This window comes from Vicia villosa, unplaced genomic scaffold (genome assembly GCF_029867415.1).
Source record: "Vicia villosa cultivar HV-30 ecotype Madison, WI unplaced genomic scaffold, Vvil1.0 ctg.001125F_1_1, whole genome shotgun sequence".
NCBI classification, from domain to species: domain Eukaryota; kingdom Viridiplantae; phylum Streptophyta; class Magnoliopsida; order Fabales; family Fabaceae; genus Vicia; species Vicia villosa.
In genome coordinates this window covers 373,186-396,510 of record NW_026705492.1, presented here as the reverse complement: position 1 = coordinate 396,510, position 23,325 = coordinate 373,186, and the positions used below count along the sequence as shown (strand labels likewise).

At 31.5% G+C, this 23,325-nt stretch overlaps 3 protein-coding genes across 3 annotated transcripts; 1 reads left to right on the top strand and 2 right to left on the bottom strand.

Moving 5' to 3' along the window:
• Positions 1–287: 287 nt before the first annotated feature.
• LOC131633457 (glycine-rich cell wall structural protein-like) lies at positions 288–1,942 on the bottom strand. Its single transcript, XM_058904173.1, has 3 exons — positions 1,361–1,942; positions 1,182–1,324; positions 288–710 (listed from the first exon to the last, which is right to left on the bottom strand). The coding sequence occupies exons 1-3, from the start codon at positions 1,884–1,886 to the stop codon at positions 288–290; spliced, it is 1,092 nt and encodes a 363-aa protein (XP_058760156.1). The 5' UTR covers positions 1,887–1,942.
• Positions 1,943–4,497: 2,555 nt separating this feature from the next.
• On the bottom strand, positions 4,498–5,961 carry LOC131633456 (glycine-rich protein 23-like). Its single transcript, XM_058904172.1, has 2 exons — positions 5,811–5,961; positions 4,498–4,853 (listed from the first exon to the last, which is right to left on the bottom strand). Exons 1-2 carry the CDS (start codon positions 5,959–5,961, stop codon positions 4,498–4,500), a joined length of 507 nt encoding a protein of 168 aa, XP_058760155.1.
• Positions 5,962–18,785: 12,824 nt separating this feature from the next.
• LOC131633447 (inosine triphosphate pyrophosphatase-like) lies at positions 18,786–23,058 on the top strand. The gene is made up of 9 exons (XM_058904163.1): positions 18,786–18,916; positions 19,145–19,291; positions 19,379–19,443; positions 20,400–20,463; positions 20,553–20,562; positions 22,096–22,127; positions 22,228–22,340; positions 22,604–22,680; positions 22,772–23,058. Exons 2-9 carry the CDS (start codon positions 19,153–19,155, stop codon positions 22,878–22,880), a joined length of 609 nt encoding a protein of 202 aa, XP_058760146.1. The 5' UTR covers positions 18,786–18,916; positions 19,145–19,152; the 3' UTR covers positions 22,881–23,058.
• The last annotated feature ends 267 nt before the right edge of the window (positions 23,059–23,325 follow it).

Here is a 23,325-nt window from a genome sequence, read left to right as displayed (position 1 = left end):
TAAAATGGGCTGCCAATTAAATAGTCCAAAATGAACTTGAAAGATAGCTCCAAAAAGAGCTTTTGCTTACAAACAAGGAATAACATTAAATTGATCACCCATGCATGGTTGACAAAAAAAAAACTTCAAACTCTAAATTGACCCGACAAGACAAACAACATACGAGGCTGAAATCTTAAATATTGGTAAAAGAAACCTAAGACTATCTATCCTAAAAGCAATATTGAATTGGCAACACAATAAATCAACAACAACCACATGCATGCAAAGCATCAAAATGAATCTAATTAAGGACTACTAGCACCACCGCCCAAACCACCACTACCACCTCCTTGTCCTCCATCTCCTCCAGTCGTACTACTAGAACCACCACCCAAGCCACCACTTCCACCACCTAAGCCTCCGGGACCACCGGTCCCATCTTGGCCTCCAACTCCTCCTGGCTCACCCAAACTTCCAACTCCTCCAGGCTCACCCAAACTTCCGATACCAGTGCCACCACTCAAGCCTCCAGGACCGCCACCTAAGCCTCCCGCTCCTCCTGTCCCACCCAAACCTCCAACACCGCCACCAGCACCACCCAAACCTCCAACACCACCACCAGCACCACCTAACCCACCAACTCCGCCACCAATGCCATGATGACCACCGAGAACTCCAGCTCCACCACCAATCCCATGGAAGGCTATAGGTATGATAATCCTGGATATCTTCAAGAATCGTGTTTGTTCACTTTCCGAACAAAGTATTTCGACCCTATTCTTGTCTGGGTTCACGAAATCTTTGCGGGGATAATTCTTGAAGAACGATCTGTTTCTGACAATGGAGAACAGATCAGAATGTAGAGAGGAAGTGTGTAATTTCGTCTTTTAAATCGAGACCAAAAGACTCCTTATATAGGAGACCAATAATAGAAATGAACAGACACACCTTTTCGGAGAACAGTTATGTCTGTTGGAACGGGTGCAACCATTCAAACAAATCGCTATGTCCGATGGGAACGGGTGCAACTATTCAAACGAAATGTTATGCCCGTTTCTATTATTCATATTCAATTACGCGTTTGGCTCGACGAGCGTGCACTCCGCACTACCCTAACTCGTTTCAAACTTAACGCATAATTGCATTGGCCTATAGTAAATCACATTACTACCAAAATGCATTGATGATACTAAAATCACCAACAAGGCACCGATTCCAGCTCCACCAGCAATCCCACCAACTTTCCCAATGCCACCACCAAGGCCACCAGCTTTCCCAATGCCACCACCAACACCATGGAAACCACCTATTCCAGCTCCGGCACCAATACCATGGAAACCACCTATTCCAGCTCCAGCACCAACACCATGGAAACCACCAATTCCAGCTCCACCACCAATTCCACCCACTTTTCCTATTCCACCACCTAACCCACCAGCCTTTCCAATTCCACCACCTATTCCGCCTATCCCACCACCAATCGCACCACCTTTTGCAATTCCGCCTCCAATGCCACCACCAATCGCACCACCTTTTACAATTCCGCCTCCAATGCCACCACCTATTCCACCAACCTTCCCAATTCCACCACCTATTCCGCCTATCCCACCGCCAATCGCACCACCTTTTACAATTCCACCTCCAATTCCACCACCTATTACACCAGCCTTCCCAATTCCACCAACAAACCCACCAATCCCAGCAGCCCCACCCACAAATCCACCACCTATAAAGTTCTTCTTTTCATCAACACCCTTACCAGTTAAATTCTCTGCATGTGGCGCAACACTTGCATGCACCACACCCTTTTTTTCATCATCACCCCCATTTGGAACCGTACGTGCTGCACTTGCATGCACTACAAGAAGTACAACAAACACAAAAACTCCACTCCACTTCGCCATCTTACACTTACCTTTCAACTCTTAATTGTCTCGGTTTTTCAGTGGGAAAAACTTGTTATGATGCTGTAGATTGCATGCAAAAGGGTGTGTTATATAATAGTGGAATCAGTATAGTGGACAGTTGAGAGTAATAAAAGATAGCAAGTGAAGGTAATAAAGAGTTGTCAAGTGTCAAAAATGCATGGGAAGACTTTAATAAATTTAGGGCTAAATCAGAAAAGTAGGTAGAATCAAAAGAAGAGAAAATTTAAGAAGGTCATGTGGGTTATCGCTCATATAGTAATTGTCCAAATCATAACAGTTTGTGTTTACAGCAAGTATTGGACCATGCTTCTCTTCCTCCACGCCAATGCCACAAATGGCTCCTAGTTAGGGGTCAATTTTATTGTCATAGAAAAAGTTGAAATACATTTTCTATCTCTATAGATATTTGCAACCCACACTGGCCAATCTCTTTGATTTGTTTGTTGACATTTATATGAATTCCGATCCATTTAATTTTTGTGTAACACACGCGGTTTAATGTGACTTGTTTATTCTTCAAAGCCTTGAGGATATTATAGAGTAACATTTGAAAAGGTGAGTTCTTTAGTATATTAAATTTGAGTTGAGTATTGTTACTCTCCAAAGCTAAGTACCTAATAACTTTGACCAATTTATTGTTATTAGCTTTGACTTGATCCTTAATCACCTTTACATTCCCCCGGTTGTAACGACACTAAAAAAAAAAAAAGTAAAAGTAGAATTAGTGAGGATATCAACGGTTTGATCCAAAGTTGAGATGTGGTGAGCCTAAGTTATTTGTTTTTAATTTTCTCACAAATGAAATGAAGTATGGATTAAGTTTAAAGTGTTTAGTTCTAAATTGAAGAATAGGGGTGGAAGGGACCACGCCAAAAATTGAGATTATTAGACATAAAGAGGTATGGTTGTGGTCGTAGATGCGGTTATGATTGCGGGTGTTACAATTGGGTTATTGTAGTTGATGTGATGGTTGCGGTGTGAATACTTATTGAGAGATATTTATGAAATTGTATTCGGCATATTTTATTTTGATGTTTCGTTTAAATTTGATATGTATACTGTGTAATTTGATTTGTCGCTTATTTGTAATTTGTTCGTTTATATTATTTGATCATTTATGTATACTCCTACATTTAATATATTAGTTTTTTGGAGCCATACTAATATTTTTTTAGCCGGTATTGGTGTGCAGTGTGATTAGTTCTTATGGTTCCAGATTATAAACCAGTGAGTGATACCGTGTGTGAACTTACATAAATTAACTGCTCTGTTTTCGTGGCAGACAAGTCAACCTACACTTACATATGGCAGCCATGCAAAACGGAACTTCAAAATTCATTTACTCCCAAAGGAAAGAGTATACTTCATCACTCTCGAAATATCCGTGGCTTTTTAATGAATTCAAAAGATTAAAAAGGTCAATGGTGATTTTATTAAATTAGTTTTTATTAATTATTTGTGTATTTTTCATTATTTTAATTTTAAATTAAAAATAATAATACTTTCTCTATTTCATGATGAATGTTATTGTCTGAAACTGAATTTTATTCTATTTTTTCAATTGTATATTTTGATCATTAGTAATATGTTTTAATTTCAAATTATTATATTACAATTTGCTTTTATGATAGTGTCACACAAATGATTTATTAGATTAATTTATGTCATACTGTTAACAATTTTATTATATTTTAAAAATATGTAAAAACTTTAAATAACATTTATTTTAAAATGAAAAAAATGACTTGTGATTACTTAATATAATAGTAATTAAAAATTATAATTGATAAAATCAATTAACACAATTTATAAATTGAAAGTGATAATATTTTAAATGACTATGTAATTGATTCTTCACAAATGACTATGCTGGTATATAACACACCTTTTTTTTTTTTTTTAACATTTTTAATGCATATAAAAACTGTAAGTGATACTTATTTTAAAAGGGGATGGATTTTGTGATTAATGTATATAATATTAATTAGAAATTATAATTGGTAAAAATCAATTAATATAACATAGAAAATTTAAAGTGACACTCTTTTAATTATTTTTGAAAATGTGAGTTATTTAGTATATGTAGTTCAGAATATCTCCAATGCATATCGCTTAATTCAGTATATTTTACTGTCTCTATTAGTGAAGTAGATATATGTGATTATGTGACATTCTTATTATTTAAATTTTTGGGTAAATTGTTCATAGAAGCAATGCAAAAGGTGTAATTTTTTATAATTTAAAATTTTAAAAATTGAATTGCCTATACACTGTGGAGTAAATAAAATGTAGTTTTAATAAAGGCTGCCAACAAAATAGTCCAATATGAACTTGAAAGATATAGCTCCAAAAAGAGCTTTTGCTTACAAACAAGGAATAACATTAAATTGATCACCCATGCATGGTTGACAAAAAAAAAAACTTCAAACTCTAAATTGACCCGACAAGACAAACAACATACGAGAGGCTGGAATCTTAAATATTGGTAAAAGAAACCTAAGACTATCTATCCTAAAAGCAATATTGAATTGGCAACACAATAAATCAACAACAACCACATGCATGCAAAGCATCAAAATGAATCTAATTAAGGACTACTAGCACCACCGCCCAAACCACCACTACCACCTCCTTGTCCTCCATCTCCTCCAGTCGTACTACTAGAACCACCACCCAAGCCACCACTTCCACCACCTAAGCCTCCGGGACCACCGGCCCCATCTTGGCCTCCAGCTCCTCCTGGCTCACCCAAACTTCCAATTCCTCCAGGCCCACCCAAACTTCCGATACCAGTGCCACCACTCAAGCCTCCAGGACCGCCGCCTAAGCCTTCCGCTCCTCCAGTCCCACCCAAACCTCCAACACCGCCACCAGCACCACCCAAACCTCCAACACCACCACCAGCACCACCTAACCCACCAACTCCGCCACCAATGCCATGTTCTGACTCGAATTAGACAGTTTGATTCGAATTAGAAAAGTGTGTGACTCGAATCACATATCTTTTTGAATTGAATCACAAAACCTTCGACTCGAATCATGTGATCAAAAAACTGTTTTCAAATGGTTATGAATCAAATCATACTTTAGTGTGACTTGAATCATAGAAATAAAATATGATTCAAATCAAATGACAAATTTTTCACTTTACTATCTTTGATTCAAATCATTATTTATTTAATTCAAATCATAACCTCGTGATTTGACTCAAATAATTTTGTTCTTCTTTCATCCTTTTGTGCCTAACCTGGAAATAATGGAAGACATTGCAAATTTCAATAGTTTTTTTACATACAATTTTCAATAGTTAAACCATTTAAGAATGGATAGGCATAGCCAGGACGAACTGTCGAACCACTATATATTTGGTGTGCATTTATCTTTCTCTATATCTTTTCATTTTCTACATCATATTATATGTTCTTCTCTTTGTTCATCCTTAGAATGTCGTCCAGATTTAGATTTAGATCTTGATTATAGTATTTTTATCATATAAGTTTAGCTCTACGACGTATCAAATTTATCCACTATTCTATAACCCGATTAAGATTGTATTAAATCTAGCTTGGATTAATCAATCATTGTTATATCTCAATATTGAGTTATGCTCAAAATTTTATTATGATCATTATTGAATTGCTTGTTGAAGCAACTCCATTTATCTTGATTTTGTTTCAATTTTGGTAGAATCAAACACGTTAGGAAGACAATGATACACATTATTCTTAAATCCATCCGCTATATTTTGATTCTGCTCTCCATGTTTGTTTTCGCTAATTGAACTCTGATTTTGTAAAGAAAAAAAATGTTTTGAAAAATTCTGCGGGGGTTTGAAGATAAATCCATTGGGGTTTTCTTCCAAAAGATCAAGGATTGATTTGGGAGTTTTCAAAAGATTACGCAATTTGGATTCAACCGAGTGGAAGTTTTGAAGAATGGGGGTTTCTATCGAAGAAGTAACGGTAACCGGAGGATCAAATTGAAAGTATTGGGTTACTTGATCGAGCTCAAGATCAATGGAAGAGAAGAAGTCAGGATCAACATCAACCATAGGGTTTGGAGGGTTGGATTTCTATTTCTTCTCTTGTAAAACTATATTTGCAAAGGTTAATTTTCATTATCTCAATTCCTTTAGAATTTTGGACGGGCGTACCCATAAGGATGCTGATTGGCGAATTGCCTAAACAATCTCTCTCTCTCTCTCTCTCTCTCTCTATATATATATATATATATATATATATATATATATATATATATATATATATATTTATCTATCTCTTTTATGTTTACGTGCAAATTGTTAAACCATTGATTGTGTGATTGATACATAGACAATTTGTCTTTGTCTAATACTTCAAACTATTTTGTTGAGATGATTACAATCTATGTAATTGTAATTGGGTTCTCATATCAACAAAATTTAAAGGAAAATCTGATTTGAATCGATTGGACACAAAGTGTTTGACAAATTGCTTAAGTCGTTTTTGTGTGTTAATTCATTGGAGATAGGTTACTACTGTGTGATTTATATTCAAATGCAAATTGCTGAAAATATATTGGTTATCTTTCTAATCTTACATGTATACTCGTTCAATTGGTTAACGCATATCCAATCTTTTTGATAATGGTTTGGGATAGACGATTGTCGATCCAAAATTGTTTCCGCACGCCATAGTTAAATCATTTTTAAAACACAATTTTGCAAGAAATTTCATTTGCAATCTATTCACCCCCTTTTAGATCGAAGCCTATCATCTTACAAGTGGTATCACGAGTGTCGTTTCATCTTGTGCTTTGAAATCACTTATTAGATAATGGATTATGAACCTAAAGGGGCGTATAATTGAGCGTCCATTTTCGATGGAAAAAACTATGGTTATTGGAAAGATTATATGTGTTTCCATCTTAATTCCATTGATAGGAAAGTATGAAGTTCTGTCCAAAATGGTTCCTTCGAAATTACCATGACCAATGCGGCCGACGTTGTTATACCTAAACCGGAAGCACAATGGGATGCGGAAGATGAGAAAAAATGGTCGTATGATTGCAAAGCAAGAAATGTTTATATCGCTGACAAATAGATTCAGCGGCTGCAGCAGCTTGCTGATGGGTGGAGAAACGAGTAGTTTTGGAAGCCTGTATCATTCACGAATTTGAATGAGGATAGCTTGAATCTATATTTGACACAATTAATCTAGAAATATAGATATGTGCTTCGACTGAAAGAGATCTTGATTTCTATCAGAGGTTATTCGATTCAATTGAGAAAAATTAGGTCGTGGTAAAATCGCAGGAATTAGAAGTTGATTCTCATATTCGCCGCCAATGTTCTGCTCTAAAAATAGGTTCAATCGGAGAGGATGAGTTCATGTCAATTAGAGAGGACAATGGTGGTTGACATGCAATAACGCTCAAGTCAATAAGAAAGTGAAAAATGAAGATTGAATGGAAAAGGATGTGAATACCTAAAAAATTGTATGATCTTCTCTTTAAATATGAGAATTGGTTAGTAACCGAACACGAGTGATGAGGCGTGACATGCGGCCAGTTGTCATATCAACCTGAACAGCTAGGAGAGAGTTTGCGGGAAAGATTATCTGCTTGGTGGAGAAAATAAATCCACCTACTTCGCACTAAACACTTCCCTTCATCGCTATTGGGCTTTTGTGCCTCTACGCCTTATGGACAGTCCGTAGTCGTTCCTTTAAAAGTTTATACATTTCAATCCAAAACCTACAAACTAGATTGCCCAAAAACTTGCACTAAATAGACTATGGGTGTGTTTGTTTCAAGGATTAAAAGTATAATCCAGGGAATTCTATTTCTGGGAACATTATTCTTGGGAATTTTATTCTCGTCTACGTGTTTGGTGAAAAAATTTAATTTTCTTGAAATATTTATAAAATATATTTAGTTTAAAATATAAATTAAATGAGTTGAAATATTTGGGAGTGAGAAGTTATGGGTGATTACTTCTTATTCTCATGGAAATGTAAGATTTCCACCATATAACATGGGAATAAAAAATCACAAAATTATGTGTAAACTGAATTTCTGAGAATAAAAAATTCTTAAGTATAATTTTGAAAAACTTAAAAATGAGAATAAAAATTTCTAAGTATAATTTTGAAAAACTTGAAAATGAGAATAAAAAATTCCTAAACATAATTTTGAAAAACTTGAAAAAAAATGTGAGAATAAAAAATATTTCAGCCTATATTCTTAAAATAAATTTGCAATCAACGAAACAAACGCCCCCTATATCACTTGATGGAACCAGCCATTGAATCATAAAATAACCTTTACCACCATATTTTCCATACCATAGGTAGATGAAAACGAAATCGATAAAATATGCACAATAAATCAGTCTAGAATGATATTTTAACCAATAATACTGTTAATGTATTTATGAAACTACACTAAAAAAATTGATTTCTATCATGGCTGCTTATTTACTACATTGTAACATTTTATTTTATAAAATATGTTACTCTTAATGGATTTTGTTTCTTGGTTCGTAAACAGATTTGAGAGAAATATGTAATCTGTTTAAAAAATTGTTACGAAAATTCCTATAACTATTACATTTTGAATAAAGATTGCAATGTGAATGTTACTAAAACAAATAAAATAAGTAGTCTATAAATCTTAACTTATTCTTGTTGTGGTTATTAATATTTATTATTAATATCAATATAACTCTATCTATAAATATAATATTTTCGTTATTGAACTTCATTATTATTCTTTATAAGGTAACATCAACTTTTTACTATTTTTAAATTTTATTTGTTAAAAATATATCTAATTATTCTATCAGTAATTACGAAGAAGATTTAAAGAAATGGCTCAAAAAGAAAAGGTTTTCATAGCAGCCTTGATTGTATTTGTTGTACTTATTTCAGGTATGACGATGATTAACAAAATAATTTTATCTTTTTGTATGTAAATCATGTACACTAACATTATTACTCTTTTCATTAGGTATGCACAAAGTTGAATGTAGATATGTAGTACGTATGAAATGCATAGGATCATGTGATCCACCTTATCGTAGTTGTGATGCTGAATGCAAACAAAAGGGCTATACGAAAGGGGAATGCTCTCCACCTCACTATATGGATTGTTGTTGTATACGTTAATAGTTTCAAAGATCAGCCTGGAATTAGAGCTTTTCTTGTATTTAAAATAAAATGTTGTGTTTGAAAAATTATTAAGTTTTATTATAATGAAATGAGAAGATGATATATTATCAAGTTGTAGAGTTTACTTATGTTGGATTATTCCACAATGTGGATTAAGCCTAATTGAAATGAGACTCATTAGTTTGTGTTTTAAATTTATATATATATATATATATATATATATATATATATATATATATATATATATATATATATATATATATATATATATATATATATATATATATATATATATATATATATATATATATATATATATATATATATATATATATATATATATATATATATATATATATATATATATATATATATATATATATATATATATATATATATATATATATATATATATATCACATCCTCATACATTGACGCCATTGGTTCTACCACTGTGAAGCTCTTATCATGTGTAGATATGAAGCATATATAAATATTACTTGAGAAACTAGATAGCTCATTTTAGCCTAACAATTTAGTTAGTTATAACTGATTTGTGTAATTAGTTATGATTTGCTATAGTTGGTTATTATAATGACAAAATTCATCTCATATAATATGAATTATGGTTTTGTAAAACTCATATTTGTGAAATGTAATTTTATGCTCAATGAGCTTTCTTTGCTCATATTTTCTCCTTTCACATGGTATCCATAGACTTATGATTTGGTTTCATCATAGCCCTGACACTCAATAGCTTCAAAAATCTCATATTTCTTCTATCAATTTATCTTTTTCTTTGAATTTTTTGTTATTGAATTCTATTTTTTTCGCTACTTATCTTTACAATGTATATTGATGGCTCTTCTATCAATAATAATGATGATTCTTTATCAAACGCCAACAAAGGTTATCCTATTTATACCTTAAATCCTTACTTTATGCATCATAATAAAATCTAACACTTGTTCTGGTTTTACCACTATTGAATTCTTGCAATTACTATTATTGGTCCAGATCAATAATGATGGCTTTAAGTTCCAAGAACAAGTTTCACTTTATCAATAGGAGAAATGTTAGCAACACTCTCTTTTGAACACTCTCTCAAACACTCACTTTCTTATTGGTTGAAATATGTGTGAGTCATACTACTTTATGTGGGACCTATTTTCAAAATGAGGGGCTCACACGTGTTTCAATCAATAAAAAAGTGAGTGTTTGAGAGAGTGTTCTAAAGAGAGTGTTGCTAGCACTCCTCTTAGATACTGGTGCTACTAACCATATATGTTTCTCTAGAAGATAATTTCAGTGCATGAAGAGAATTAAGCTTATAACCATAAAATTACTAAATGCATCCTTAGTTACTACAGTTTTCCATGAAATATTTTTTTAATCAAACTTTCTTGTTAATTGATGTTTTATATATATATATGTCTAATTTTTTATTTAACCTCATATTTGTAACAAAAATGACTCAAAATCTCAAATATCAACTAATTTTTTATACTTTAAATTGTTTAATACAAAATACTTGATCCAAGAAAATAATTGGTATAGTAAAATTGAGAAGTGGATTGTACATTCTCACCTATCCATTAGTGATTATCCTTCATACTAGTCAGAGACCCGTGCTTCCGCACGGGTGATTTTTTTTCTGGTGTAGTATTTTTGTAATGATATGAATAATATAAATAAAAGGAATTATAAGTAATATGCATAATTAAAAGGAGTTGTTTTACTTGAATAGAGTTAGAGTTTTATTGGTTGCTCTCCCAATTCTTTGAAAACCAAATATCCATAGGAATCGTTTTGAAATTTGAAAATAAATACTTTAGTTTTCAAATAAAAGTCATTATTGTTTAAAATAAAATAGGCATTGTATTGAAAGTGATCCTTAAGATTAAACATTATTATCGTATTCATGTGCTAATTTTGTGTGTAATAAAGAACCATATAAAAAAGGACATGTGAGTTGGAGAAAAAATAAAATTTTAACAAATGTAAATGTAAAATTTTAAATATAAATGAAAAATATGAAATAATTTACTTAATTGTAAATTTAACAATAATTATATAGAAAACAATGATCCACAAAAAAAAATGTTTAAGATAGGTTAAGAACACAATAGCAAAATTGAGTCAGGTAATTTAATAATTGACGGTCCAACAACAATTAAAAGAAAACGATATAGATCACTATGGTTTATTTTTAAATGAAAAATGATCATATAAATTCAATTATATTAAATAATCATATAAAAAAATACTATAAGATGGAGATAATAAAAATGAAATATTAACATTTAAAAATAAAAATTATCTCTCAATTAATAGTAATTGTTGATTAAAATAAAATAGCTACTATGTTGATAATGACCCGTGAAATAAAAAAATAATTTGATGCGATATAAAATATATTTAAAAACAAATATAAAATAAACAATAATCATGGAAATTTAATTGTATTAAATAATGATAAAAAATCGTGAGATGGAGAAAAAAATAAAAATAAAGATATTATCTCTTAAATAAAGACAATGATTGATTAAAATAAAATAGAAATTATGTTGATAGTGACCCGTGAGATAATAAATAATTAAATAGAGAAAAAAATTAAAATAAAAGTAAGAAAGTGTGAAAAAATAATTACTAAATGCATCCTTAGTTACTACAGTTTTCCATGAAATATTTTTTTAATCAAACTTTCTTGTTAATTGATGTTTTATATATATATATATATGTCTAATTTTTTATTTAACCTCATATTTGTAACAAAAATGACTCAAAATCTCAAATATCAACTAATTTTTTATACTTTAAATTGTTTGATACAAAATACTTGATCCAAGAAAATAATTGGTATAGTAAAATTGAGAAGTGGATTGTACATTCTCACCTATCCATTAGTGATTATCCTTCATACTAGTAAGAGACACGTGCTTCCGCACGGGTGATTTTTTTCCTGGTGTAGTATTTTTGTAATGATATGAATAATATAAATAAAAGGAATTATAAGCAATATGCATAATTAAAAGGAGTTGTTTTACTTGAATAGAGTTAGAGTTTTATTGGTTGCTCTCCCAATTCTTTGAAAACCAAATATCCATAGGAATCGTTTTGAAATTTGAAAATAAATACTTTAGTTTTCAAATAAAAGTCATTATTGTTTAAAATAAAATAGGCATTGTATTGAAAGTGATCCTTAAGATTAAACATTATTATCGTATTCATGTGCTAATTTTGTGTGTAATAAAGAACCATATAAAAAAGGACATGTGAGTTGGAGAAAAAATAAAATTTTAACAAATGTAAATGTAAAATTTTAAATATAAATGAAAAATATGAAATAATTTACTTAATTGTAAATTTAACAATAATTATATAGAAAACAATGATCCACAAAAAAAAATGTTTAAGATAGGTTAAGAACACAATAGCAAAATTGAGTCAGGTAATTTAATAATTGACGGTCCAACAACAATTAAAAGAAAACGATATAGATCACTATGGTTTATTTTTAAATGAAAAATGATCATATAAATTCAATTATATTAAATAATCATATAAAAAAATACTATAAGATGGAGATAATAAAAATGAAATATTAACATTTAAAAATAAAAATTATCTCTCAATTAATAGTAATTGTTGATTAAAATAAAATAGCTACTATGTTGATAATGACCCGTGAAATAAAAAAATAATTTGATGCGATATAAAATATATTTAAAAACAAATATAAAATAAACAATAATCATGGAAATTTAATTGTATTAAATAATGATAAAAAATCGTGAGATGGAGAAAAAAATAAAAATAAAGATATTATCTCTTAAATAAAGACAATGATTGATTAAAATAAAATAGAAATTATGTTGATAGTGACCCGTGAGATAATAAATAATTAAATAGAGAAAAAAATTAAAATAAAAGTAAGAAAGTGTGAAAAAATAATTACTAAATGCATCCTTAGTTACTACAGTTTTCCATGAAATATTTTTTTAATCAAACTTTCTTGTTAATTGATGTTTTATATATATATATATGTCTAATTTTTTATTTAACCTCATATTTGTAACAAAAATGACTCAAAATCTCAAATATCAACTAATTTTTTATACTTTAAATTGTTTGATACAAAATACTTGATCCAAGAAAATAATTGGTATAGTAAAATTGAGAAGTGGATTGTACATTCTCACCTATCCATTAGTGATTATCCTTCATACTAGTAAGAGACACGTGCTTCCGCACGGGTGATTTTTTTCCTGGTGTAGTATTTTTGTAATGATATGAATAATATAAATAAAAGGAATTATAAGCAATATGCATAATTAAAAGGAGTTGTTTTACTTGAATAGAGTTAGAGTTTTATTGGTTGCTCTCCCAATTCTTTGAAAACCAAATATCCATAGGAATCGTTTTGAAATTTGAAAATAAATACTTTAGTTTTCAAATAAAAGTCATTATTGTTTAAAATAAAATAGGCATTGTATTGAAAGTGATCCTTAAGATTAAACATTATTATCGTATTCATGTGCTAATTTTGTGTGTAATAAAGAACCATATAAAAAAGGACATGTGAGTTGGAGAAAAAATAAAATTTTAACAAATGCAAATGTAAAATTTTAAATATAAATGAAAAATATGAAATAATTTACTTAATTGTAAATTTAACAATAATTATATAGAAAACAATGATCCACAAAAAAAATGTTTAAGATAGGTTAAGAACACAATAGCAAAATTGAGTCAGGTAATTTAATAATTGACGGTCCAACAACAATTAAAAGAAAACGATATAGATCACTATGGTTTATTTTTAAATGAAAAATGATCATATAAATTCAATTATATTAAATAATCATATAAAAAAATACTATAAGATGGAGATAATAAAAATGAAATATTAACATTTAAAAATAAAAATTATCTCTCAATTAATAGTAATTGTTGATTAAAATAAAATAGCTACTATGTTGATAATGACCCGTGAAATAAAAAAATAATTTGATGCGATATAAAATATATTTAAAAACAAATATAAAATAAACAATAATCATGAAAATTTAATTGTATTAAATAATGATAAAAAATCGTGAGATGGAGAAAAAAATAAAAATAAAGATATTATCTCTTAAATAAAGACAATGATTGATTAAAATAAAATAGAAATTATGTTGATAGTGACCCGTGAGATAATAAATAATTAAATAGAGAAAAAAATTAAAATAAAAGTAAGAAAGTGTGAAAAAATAATTACTAAATGCATCCTTAGTTACTACAATTTTCCATGAAATATTTTTTTAATCAAACTTTCTTGTTAATTGATGTTTTATATATATATATATGTCTAATTTTTTATTTAACCTCATATTTGTAACAAAAATGACTCAAAATCTCAAATATCAACTAATTTTTTATACTTTAAATTGTTTGATACAAAATACTTGATCCAAGAAAATAATTGGTATAGTAAAATTGAGAAGTGGATTGTACATTCTCACCTATCCATTAGTGATTATCCTTCATATACCATCATCTTCCTTTTTTCATCTTACAAAAACATACACCTTAGAACATAACAGTTGTGTCTATTCTATTGAGAATTGTAGTTTAGGACAAAAAGTTTATTGTAATTTTTGGTATTCAAGATTTGGTCATCCTTTGAATGAAAAATTGATAAAAGTAAATAAAAGGTTTCCTTTTGTTAAAAATGTGCATTCTAATACTCCTTGAGATGTGTGTTTTTATGCAAAACAGAAAATACTATCTTTCTTCAATAGTACTCACAAATCTATTGCAAATTTTGATCTTTTATATATATATATATATATATATATATATATATATATATATATATATATATATATATATATATATATATATATATATATATATATATATATATATATATATATATATATATATGGATATTGAGGACCTTTATCAATTTGTTCAATGCATGGTCATAAATATGATCTCACAGTGGTTGATGATAAGAGTATAATTACTTGGATATTTCTCATAAAATGGAAATTAGAGACTTCTAATCTCATCAAGTATTTTGTTTCTATGGTTCATACTCAGTTCAATATTAAAATTAAATATATAAGCTTAGATAAAGGAAATGAATTTCTTCTTAAAGACTTTCATAATGAATATGGTATTTTACATTAAGCATTTTATGTTGGTACTCCTCAACAAAATTGTATTGTTGAGAGGAAGCACAAACACACACTAGGCACCACTAGAGCCTTGTTATTTCAAGCACATTTGCTATAAAAAAGTATGGTCTTATGTGAAGTTGTGATAAACACAAGAAAGGGGGCTTGAATTGGGTTTCAGGATTTGAAATAAATTCTTCCCAAGTCAAAAACAAAGAACACAAGAACAAAAATAAATGACACCGTTATTTTTATCATGGTTCACTGTTAATGAAGTTAATCCAGTCAGTCCGCCAAGGTGATGTTGCCTTCTCAAACAAGGACTTGATCCACTATAACCAAACTGATTACAGACACACAATAAAGACCAATTGTTAGTGTTGCAAACCACAAAGACTAGTCGTCAATGCCTTCTTGAGAAATTATGACTATATCCTAGTCTCTCAAGGAATAATCAACTTACAAGTTGAAATACTATGAGTTGTGTTTACAAGGTTACGTCTTGAAAGCAGGTTATACAAGTTTAAATACAATCAAATAACACAACAACGTTAATAACAAGTTAATGAACAAAAGCTCCTTGCTTGTAAGTTAACGAACAAAAGTTCCTTGCGTTTACAAAACTTTACAAAGAATATATAAGAGAGATTTCAGCAGTGTTTCATCTTAAGTTTTCTAGCGAATTGTTGTTGTCTTCAATCTTCCAAGTCTTCCTTCTATAGTCAAAAAAATATCTTGGAGGATAGAATATAAATACTTAATTCCATATATTTTGTCCATAACGGTCAGTGAGTGAGTGGTAGGCAACATAGTATTGTCCTTGTGTCACCATATCAGGGTAGTGGGAACATTTGTACCTCGTACTATTTCCTCACGCAAATTAATTTTGATCTTATCTTCTAATCTTCAGAGGCTTCTGATGGTTGTTGATGAAGCATGCTTAGAAGGACCAAAAATTTAATCTTTAGAACCTAAGTCTTCAAAGTCTTCATAACTTGTTCATCCATAACCTTGTCTTCAGAATCTTCATCACTTGGTCTTCAGAATCTTCAGAACTTGCTCTTCCAGAAACTTGTCTTTAGAATCTTCAGAACTTGGACAATAGAACCAAAAAGCTAAAGAATTCTTCAGAAGCTCTTCAAGAAGAATCATGATCAGAAGCTTTATCACTAACGTTCATTGGAATCGTTGTTATAGAAGCATTTTGGAATTGATTGGGTCTTTGTAAACACCGTTTGTTTTTTCCAGAGTCCGAGTGTGTTGAGTCCATAACCTGATGAAGTTACATGCCTTATCTTCGGAGTCAGGACATGTTAGCAAAAGTTATACACTAGATAGAAACTTTTAAAGTACTAAATTGTTCTCTAAGATATTATATAATGTTATCATCAAAACTTAAGGTCTGATGCAGAACCAAATCTTGTCTTACAATCTTCCCCTTTTTGATGATGATAAAACCATGTATTTTGATGAACATTTTATACTAGGTTTAATCACATAAAACACATTCAAAGTTAGCTAAACTTCCCCCCCTGAGATTTATACTCTCCAAAATCATTTCAGCTTGTTTAGACGCTCCCTTTTGAGCTCAAGACTTACAAAATAATTTTGAAGTATAAATAAGAAAAAAGGAAAACAATATATCCCTATTTACAACATCATTAGAGTCTGGCGAGAAATGTATGGTTCTTCATCTCAGATCCTGGCTTGCTATCAGAACACGATGAAGTATCAGAACCGAGTTGTGAATATGCACTAAGCATCAGAACTTGATTCATGTTGAAGCTTTACCATTTTTAGAAGCTCTATAATCAAAGGGCACATCATTGTTTGTATGGCCTCCAGAAGTTCCAGATTCTTCAGTCATATTTTTCTCTCAGGATCTTTTTTGAACCACTAGTAAGTGTTAAAGCACAAAATGTGCTCTGATACCAACTGAAGGTGAGAAAAACACAAGAGGGGAGAGGGTTGAATTGTGTTTGCCTTTTCCTTCTTTTCTGAAACTCTCGTGTGAGATTCTGAACCAAAGGTTTAGAATATGATACAGAAGTGATACTTTGCAGCGGATAAATAATGATCAGAGTTAGAGAGTAAGAGAAAGAGAGACACAAACAATATATCCTGGTTCCTCCCACAAATTAGGAGTAGTCCAGTCCCCTTGCACTTCCAAGAGATTTTCACTATAATCAAATATGATTACAAAGGCTCAAGCCCACAAGCAAGAGACTTCCAATGCTCAAACCCTCAAGTAAGTGACTTCTAATGCTTAAACAGACAAGCAAGAGACTTCATATGCTTAAGCACACAAGCAATAAAATTGAAATACTAAAGCACACAAGCAAGAGACTTTTGTAATCTAACTTGGAAAGAAAGACTCTTTGAGTATTACACTTGATATACAATCAGAGATGTGAATAAAATACAACACAAAAAGACTCTAAGACTCGGGAATTTCTAAAATATACAAGTGTTAAGAAATTCTAAGTTAGGCTTTTGCTTTGTTTTTGACAGAGTTACAACTATTTAGTTGTCAAGATGCACTATTTTATTTTTCTTCAAATCTTTAGCTCCTTAAATAGAGGAACATAAAAGGGTTGTTGAAGAAGACTTCATGCGCAACAAGTCTTTTAGAGAAACATCATCAGAGACGTTGGAAAGTTTCCTGATATTGTTAATGATGTTAAGAGGCCATTTGAAATTCCTTTGCTTTAAGAGGAATTAGTTGTTGCATTCCTTTTGTCATTTGCAGAATTGTACTAAGTTTTCTCGTGTATAGAAGAGGACAAAATGTCTTTAGAGTTTGCTAGTTATTGGACATAGTCTTGTTGATCCTTGAACTTTGACTGACTTCTGAGTCTTCATATTCTAGATCTTCAGAGGTTGACCTTCTTTAGAAGTTGATTTTTTCAGAGTTTGAGCCTTCAGAGTGTGGATCTCCAGAGTTTGACTTTCTTCAAACTTCAGTATTCAAAAATTTACCTCTTCAAAGAGATCTTGATCGTTAAGTGCATCCAACAGCCATCCGCAAAATTTACCTTGATTTTGAATACAATTTAATTTTGAAGCGAAATCAAGGTAATAAATTTTGAATACAATTTAATTTTTACTTTTCTCTATCACACACCGAGTTGAACGTTGGAGTGCTAATCTTGAAGGTATCTCCATTCCACCACATTAGATGTTACGATCCACCATCACCTCCATTCAATTTCTCATTTTTAGTTCCCGAACGAAACATATTTTATATGGGATATTATTAAATGACACCAAGGTGTCAAAGTTTAATTTGACATTAAACCTCAACCGTTAATAGTTTTCGATCAAAGAGTCATATAAATAGTCTATTTTTTAGAGAAAAAAAATAAGGTATATATATTTTTTATTATTTTATTTCATTTAATATGATCGCTTGATCAATTACTTTAACGAATGAGAATTTTTTTTTTAAAAGAACACATATAATATATTTTGTTAACGTATTTAATTTTATTTATTTATTTAAATATATTTTTAATTTAATTTATACTTTTTCTAGTTTCATTAAACTTTTTCAGCACCAAAATTAGTCTTCAATGAAATATATTATTAATATTAATTATGCAAGAAAGAATACATCGAGGTTTCAAAGTTTGAGTTACTCATTTCATTCAACCTAGCAGCCACCACTGTAATTGAAGCTTGCCGCTCACTGGTTCGTATTATGATTTTTCATTTCTTCTTCACCATCCATCTTCCATCTCTCTCCATATATTTGTTATATTTTCAAAAAATCCTCATTATAGCTAAATGCGACGTCGCGAAATGCATCGGACGCAACCGCTCCCCTCCGCACCGCCGCGAACGCGCCGATTTTGGACGCGATTAACTAGTTAGTTATATATACAATATTAGTGATTATGTTTGCTTCCTGTAACTCCAGGAAAAACAATGGCTGCTATAAAATCTGCTTCCGCGGGGTTGGTGCTGCCACGTCCGGTTACTTTCGTTACCGGAAATGCGAAAAAGCTTGAAGAAGTTCGCGCCATCTTGGGACAGTCCATTCCTTTTCAATCCCTCAAACTTGACTGTAATGACACTCATTCCTCATTCTGTCATTTTCCTGCTTGCCTTTTTTTTTTTTACAGTTTTATGCTTTTTGTTTGTTATTTTGTAGTGCCTGAGTTGCAAGGAGAGCCGGAAGATATCTCCAAAGAAAAGGCCCGTTTGGCTGCTATTCAGGTACTCTAATCTATTTAAGTGTTAGTAAATTAGTGGTTATAATTAGGTGTGGCAAACGGGCATGCCCGTCCCGTTTAGGTCTGCCCTGCAAAAGTCCGTGAAAAAACGGGCGGGGTGGGAGGAGCATATTTGACAGTGCGAGACTAAAACCTTGTCCCGCCCTGCAAAAAGTGAGGGCGGAGCGGGGAAAGCCCGCGGGCATTGAACCTTTTAGGCATAAAAATAGTAAAATTGTATGAAAAAGCTCATGCCCACATTAATGGGAGCGGACACATTAATGGGAGCGGGCCTAAAATCTTGCCCCGTCCCGCAAAAAAGTGTCGGGAAAACAGGTTTCCCCGCGGGCCGGGTCCGTTTTGCCACCCCTAGTTATAATCTCTGGAAAAATGTGTGTTTGAAACCAACGTTTGTGATTACGTTGAATTTATTTGTTTTTTCGAATTATTAGGGATGTTGACATGTCGGTGTCGTCTCTCCGGAGTTTGTGCTACATAGGTTATAATGTTTTTTTTTCCTTTAAAACTCTCTAAGACTATGTTTGGATTGATGGAACGTAACGGAGCAAAGCAAAATGAAACATAATATAATAAAATGGAACGGAGCGGAATAGAATATAAATTGCACTCCATTGTTTGACTATTTTATTAAAAATAGCTCATTCCATACACCTCAAACAGATGGAACGAAAAATGGAGGATTGAATGAAATGAATTCCATCATGTTCCATTCCACCCCATCTATTATTTGCAAATTCAAATAATAGAATCGCATTATTTACCATTCCGCTCCGTTCTGCCACATTCCATCAAACCAAACATACCCTAGGTGTCTCTTACCTCACCGAAGGAGTTACCTACTCGATAGTAAATACAACACACCTAGGTTTGTATGCTTTTAGATTGGTTTCCAGTTGTATTCTCTATATTAGCTTTTTCATTATTTTTATTTGTGGAAAGGTTAAAGGACCTGTTTTGGTGGAAGACACTTGCCTCTGTTTCAATGCCTTGAAGGGTCTTCCAGGTAGATATAATTTTCTTATTTTTCATGCTATGAAAGCGACTTTGTATTGCTTGGTACTGGTTTTAATTGAATATTTCAAACTTTTTCAGGGCCTTATATGTAAGCTCTCGATACCCCTGAATCATTGTACTCGAGGTTCTCTTTATCCTTCTTGTTTTCATATCTGTTTAGGACCTCATAAAAGTGTTGTTTATTTTACATTATAGTTTATAAGAGCACAATACTATGGACACATGAAAGTGTGCGGTGATATATCCATTTTCTTCATATCAATTTGTGGCTCCTAACTAGTTTTTGTCCTTAAGATGGGTATTAGTCCTTTTAATTCTGTTGCCCCTTCTAGCTCAGTTGTCTTTCAACTTTCTTCTTCCTTCCAAATCTAAAGAGTCTTTCTCATATGTTGGATACGGTTGGATCAGTGGTGCTTGTTATTTGTGTTGTAGGAAGTTGTGGAAGGCAAGCATATACACTAGAACATAAATGCAGAAATAAATCCTTTATCCTACTAAATGAGATTGGCACATGGAGTCTAGTTTCCTAGTGTGCCTGATCCCTGAAGGTCTCCCACCTTTTTTCATTTGGATTCACCTCTACCAATTTTGAGGCCTTGTTGGCCGCCATTTTCTCCAATTTCTCCAAGGGACTATAAGCCATTATTTGGATACTCAAACTAATTTTGGCTATTCACCATCAAATATTCTTCTATTGCTGCCGTTCATTCACTGAAAGTTGCATGCTTTGTGTCGCGACTGAATAGTATTATGCTCATTAATCATTACTACTATAGAAACTTATATTATCTTCTGTTCCAAAATAAACTTACAATGTCTTGTTTATAAAAAATTAGTTGAGAAGTACTCTACTCGTTGACATATGATATACCCTAGCATTCTCTTAAAATGATGACGGCACATAGCAAATAGTTGAGATAGCTCAATTGGTTGAGCAGAGAACAGAAAATTCTAATGTCACCAGTTCAAAGCTTGTTCTTGGCATACAGTTATTTTGTATTAGTAACTATCCATTTTCATTATAATAACAAGCCTACAAATAGTCTTGTAGCATGGTTTTGAATTGTCCGCTTCTAAGTAAGTGCATTATAGCTCCATAGCAGAGAAGAACGGCCACTGGGCGCTACAAGAAGTGCAGTAGCAGAGAGCTTCAGTGTAGTGCAAGCTTATCCATAATCTGAATTTTCTAAAATTATTGCTAGTTAAACTTTTATTTCCTTTACATGAAATAAAAGTTCAATTCTTAAAGTGTTATATTCGGATAGAGCACTGTACAAGCCTAGCCCAATAGGAGGGAACGTTCTTGTAGGCTAAGGATTGACACACTTATGTCATCATTATTCTGTTCAAACCCATAGTGATAGACTGGTAGGCAGGAAGAGAATGTTTTCTTGGTTATCATTGTATTTTTTTTTCCCTCTCTCTTATCTCACGTGTGTACCATAGAATTAGCTTATAAAAGCACATTTATCTGAGTTCTTTGAAGCTTAACGTGAAAAGTATACTTGTTTCTAAAGCATCAGCAAGTGACATTTTTTTTTAATTCATTATAAGCATTAGGCAATATGGTTGTTAAATTCTTCAGATTATCATTGTCTAATTGCTTTGTTAAATCATGCAGCAAATGGTTTCTCCAGAAGATTGGTCATGAAGGTTGTGCCATAACTCTGTAACTGTGGAGTAGTCCTAAAACTTTTGCCTGGGTTTCAGGATATCTCAAATTAATGCATTCTTTGCTCTTATCATTTTGCAGGTCTCAACAATCTGTTGATGGCATATGATGATAAATCAGCTTATGCATTATGTGTATTTTCCTTTGTAGTCGGTCCAAACAGTGAACCTATCACATTTTCAGGAAAAACACCGGTATCGTTTCGAATCCTTCGTGCTGTTTACTAAATACACAATTATGTATGCATATATTTTCTTTGAATTGCATATTAAGACTGCACGCAAATTTTAAATTTTATAGAATCTGCTAAAATATAGTGGTTTCCCCGGTAAAACATGTTATTCTTGATCCTGACAATACTTGTGTTAAAGATGAATAGCCCAACCAAACTTGCGTGTTAACGATGACGAATAGAAATGAGTAAGGATGACTAAGTCATTTTGTGCTGTTATTTTAGGGGAAGATTGTTCCTCCAAGAGGACCCAATGATTTTGGATGGGATCCCATATTTCAACCTGATGGCTATGATGAAACGTAATTCTATAATTTATTTCATGTCATTTTCTGTATAAATGATTTAATGTAATTGTTTGCATGAGCTAATTTATTTCATTTAAAATTGTAGTTATGCAGAGATGTCCAAAGAAGAAAAGAACAAAATTTCTCACCGCTCCAAATCTCTTGCACTGGTGAAATCACATTTTGCTGAAGCTGGATATACCTTTCAGATCTAAAATGGTAGACTATAAGTAGTCAGAAGTTATATATTAGATAATAAATTTAAGCTTGGTTGAAAATGAATTTGCTCCAACACATTTAAATGCATGATTGATAAATATAATTTGGTTGAATGATATTATTGAAAGTACTTTTTGAATATATATGAAGAGATATCATCTTCTGAAACTGAAAGTCATTGGAGATAGTTGCAGTACCCAAGACAAATCTTTCCTTTGGCAAACTGAACACACAAGCTTAAGTCTTTGAATTGAACTCTTTCTTGCTCCCTTGCCGACACCGATGCCACATGTAGTGTTTTCCTACTCAAATTCACAATCTTTTAAGAAGTCCATTTATCACATCTACCTCATGTTTAATTTCTTCTGAATGATCAAATACTCCAAGCTCTTGTGATCATTATTGAATGGAATAAATCCTGCTATTGATATGTAATGCCTC

Excerpts from the sequence above, each read along its gene's own strand:
- LOC131633456 (XM_058904172.1), bottom strand. The coding sequence starts at position 5,961 with ATGGTTGATGTTGATCCTGACTTCTTCTCTTCCATTGATCTTGAGCTC. Across the intron at positions 4,854-5,810 it reads CTCGGTTGAATCCAAATTGC|AACATGGCATTGGTGGCGGA; the intron begins GTAATCTTTTGA and ends AATTCGAGTCAG.
- LOC131633457 (XM_058904173.1), bottom strand. The coding sequence starts at position 1,886 with ATGGCGAAGTGGAGTGGAGTTTTTGTGTTTGTTGTACTTCTTGTAGTG. Across the intron at positions 1,325-1,360 it reads TGGTGGTGGAGCTGGAATTG|GTGGTTTCCATGGTATTGGT; the intron begins GTGGTTTCCATG and ends GAGCTGGAATAG. Across the intron at positions 711-1,181 it reads CTGGAATCGGTGCCTTGTTG|ATATCCAGGATTATCATACC; the intron begins GTGATTTTAGTA and ends CGATTCTTGAAG.
- LOC131633447 (XM_058904163.1), top strand. The coding sequence starts at position 19,153 with ATGGCTGCTATAAAATCTGCTTCCGCGGGGTTGGTGCTGCCACGTCCG. Across the intron at positions 22,128-22,227 it reads CCAGAAGATTGGTCATGAAG|GTCTCAACAATCTGTTGATG; the intron begins GTTGTGCCATAA and ends ATCATTTTGCAG. Across the intron at positions 22,681-22,771 it reads CCTGATGGCTATGATGAAAC|TTATGCAGAGATGTCCAAAG; the intron begins GTAATTCTATAA and ends TTAAAATTGTAG.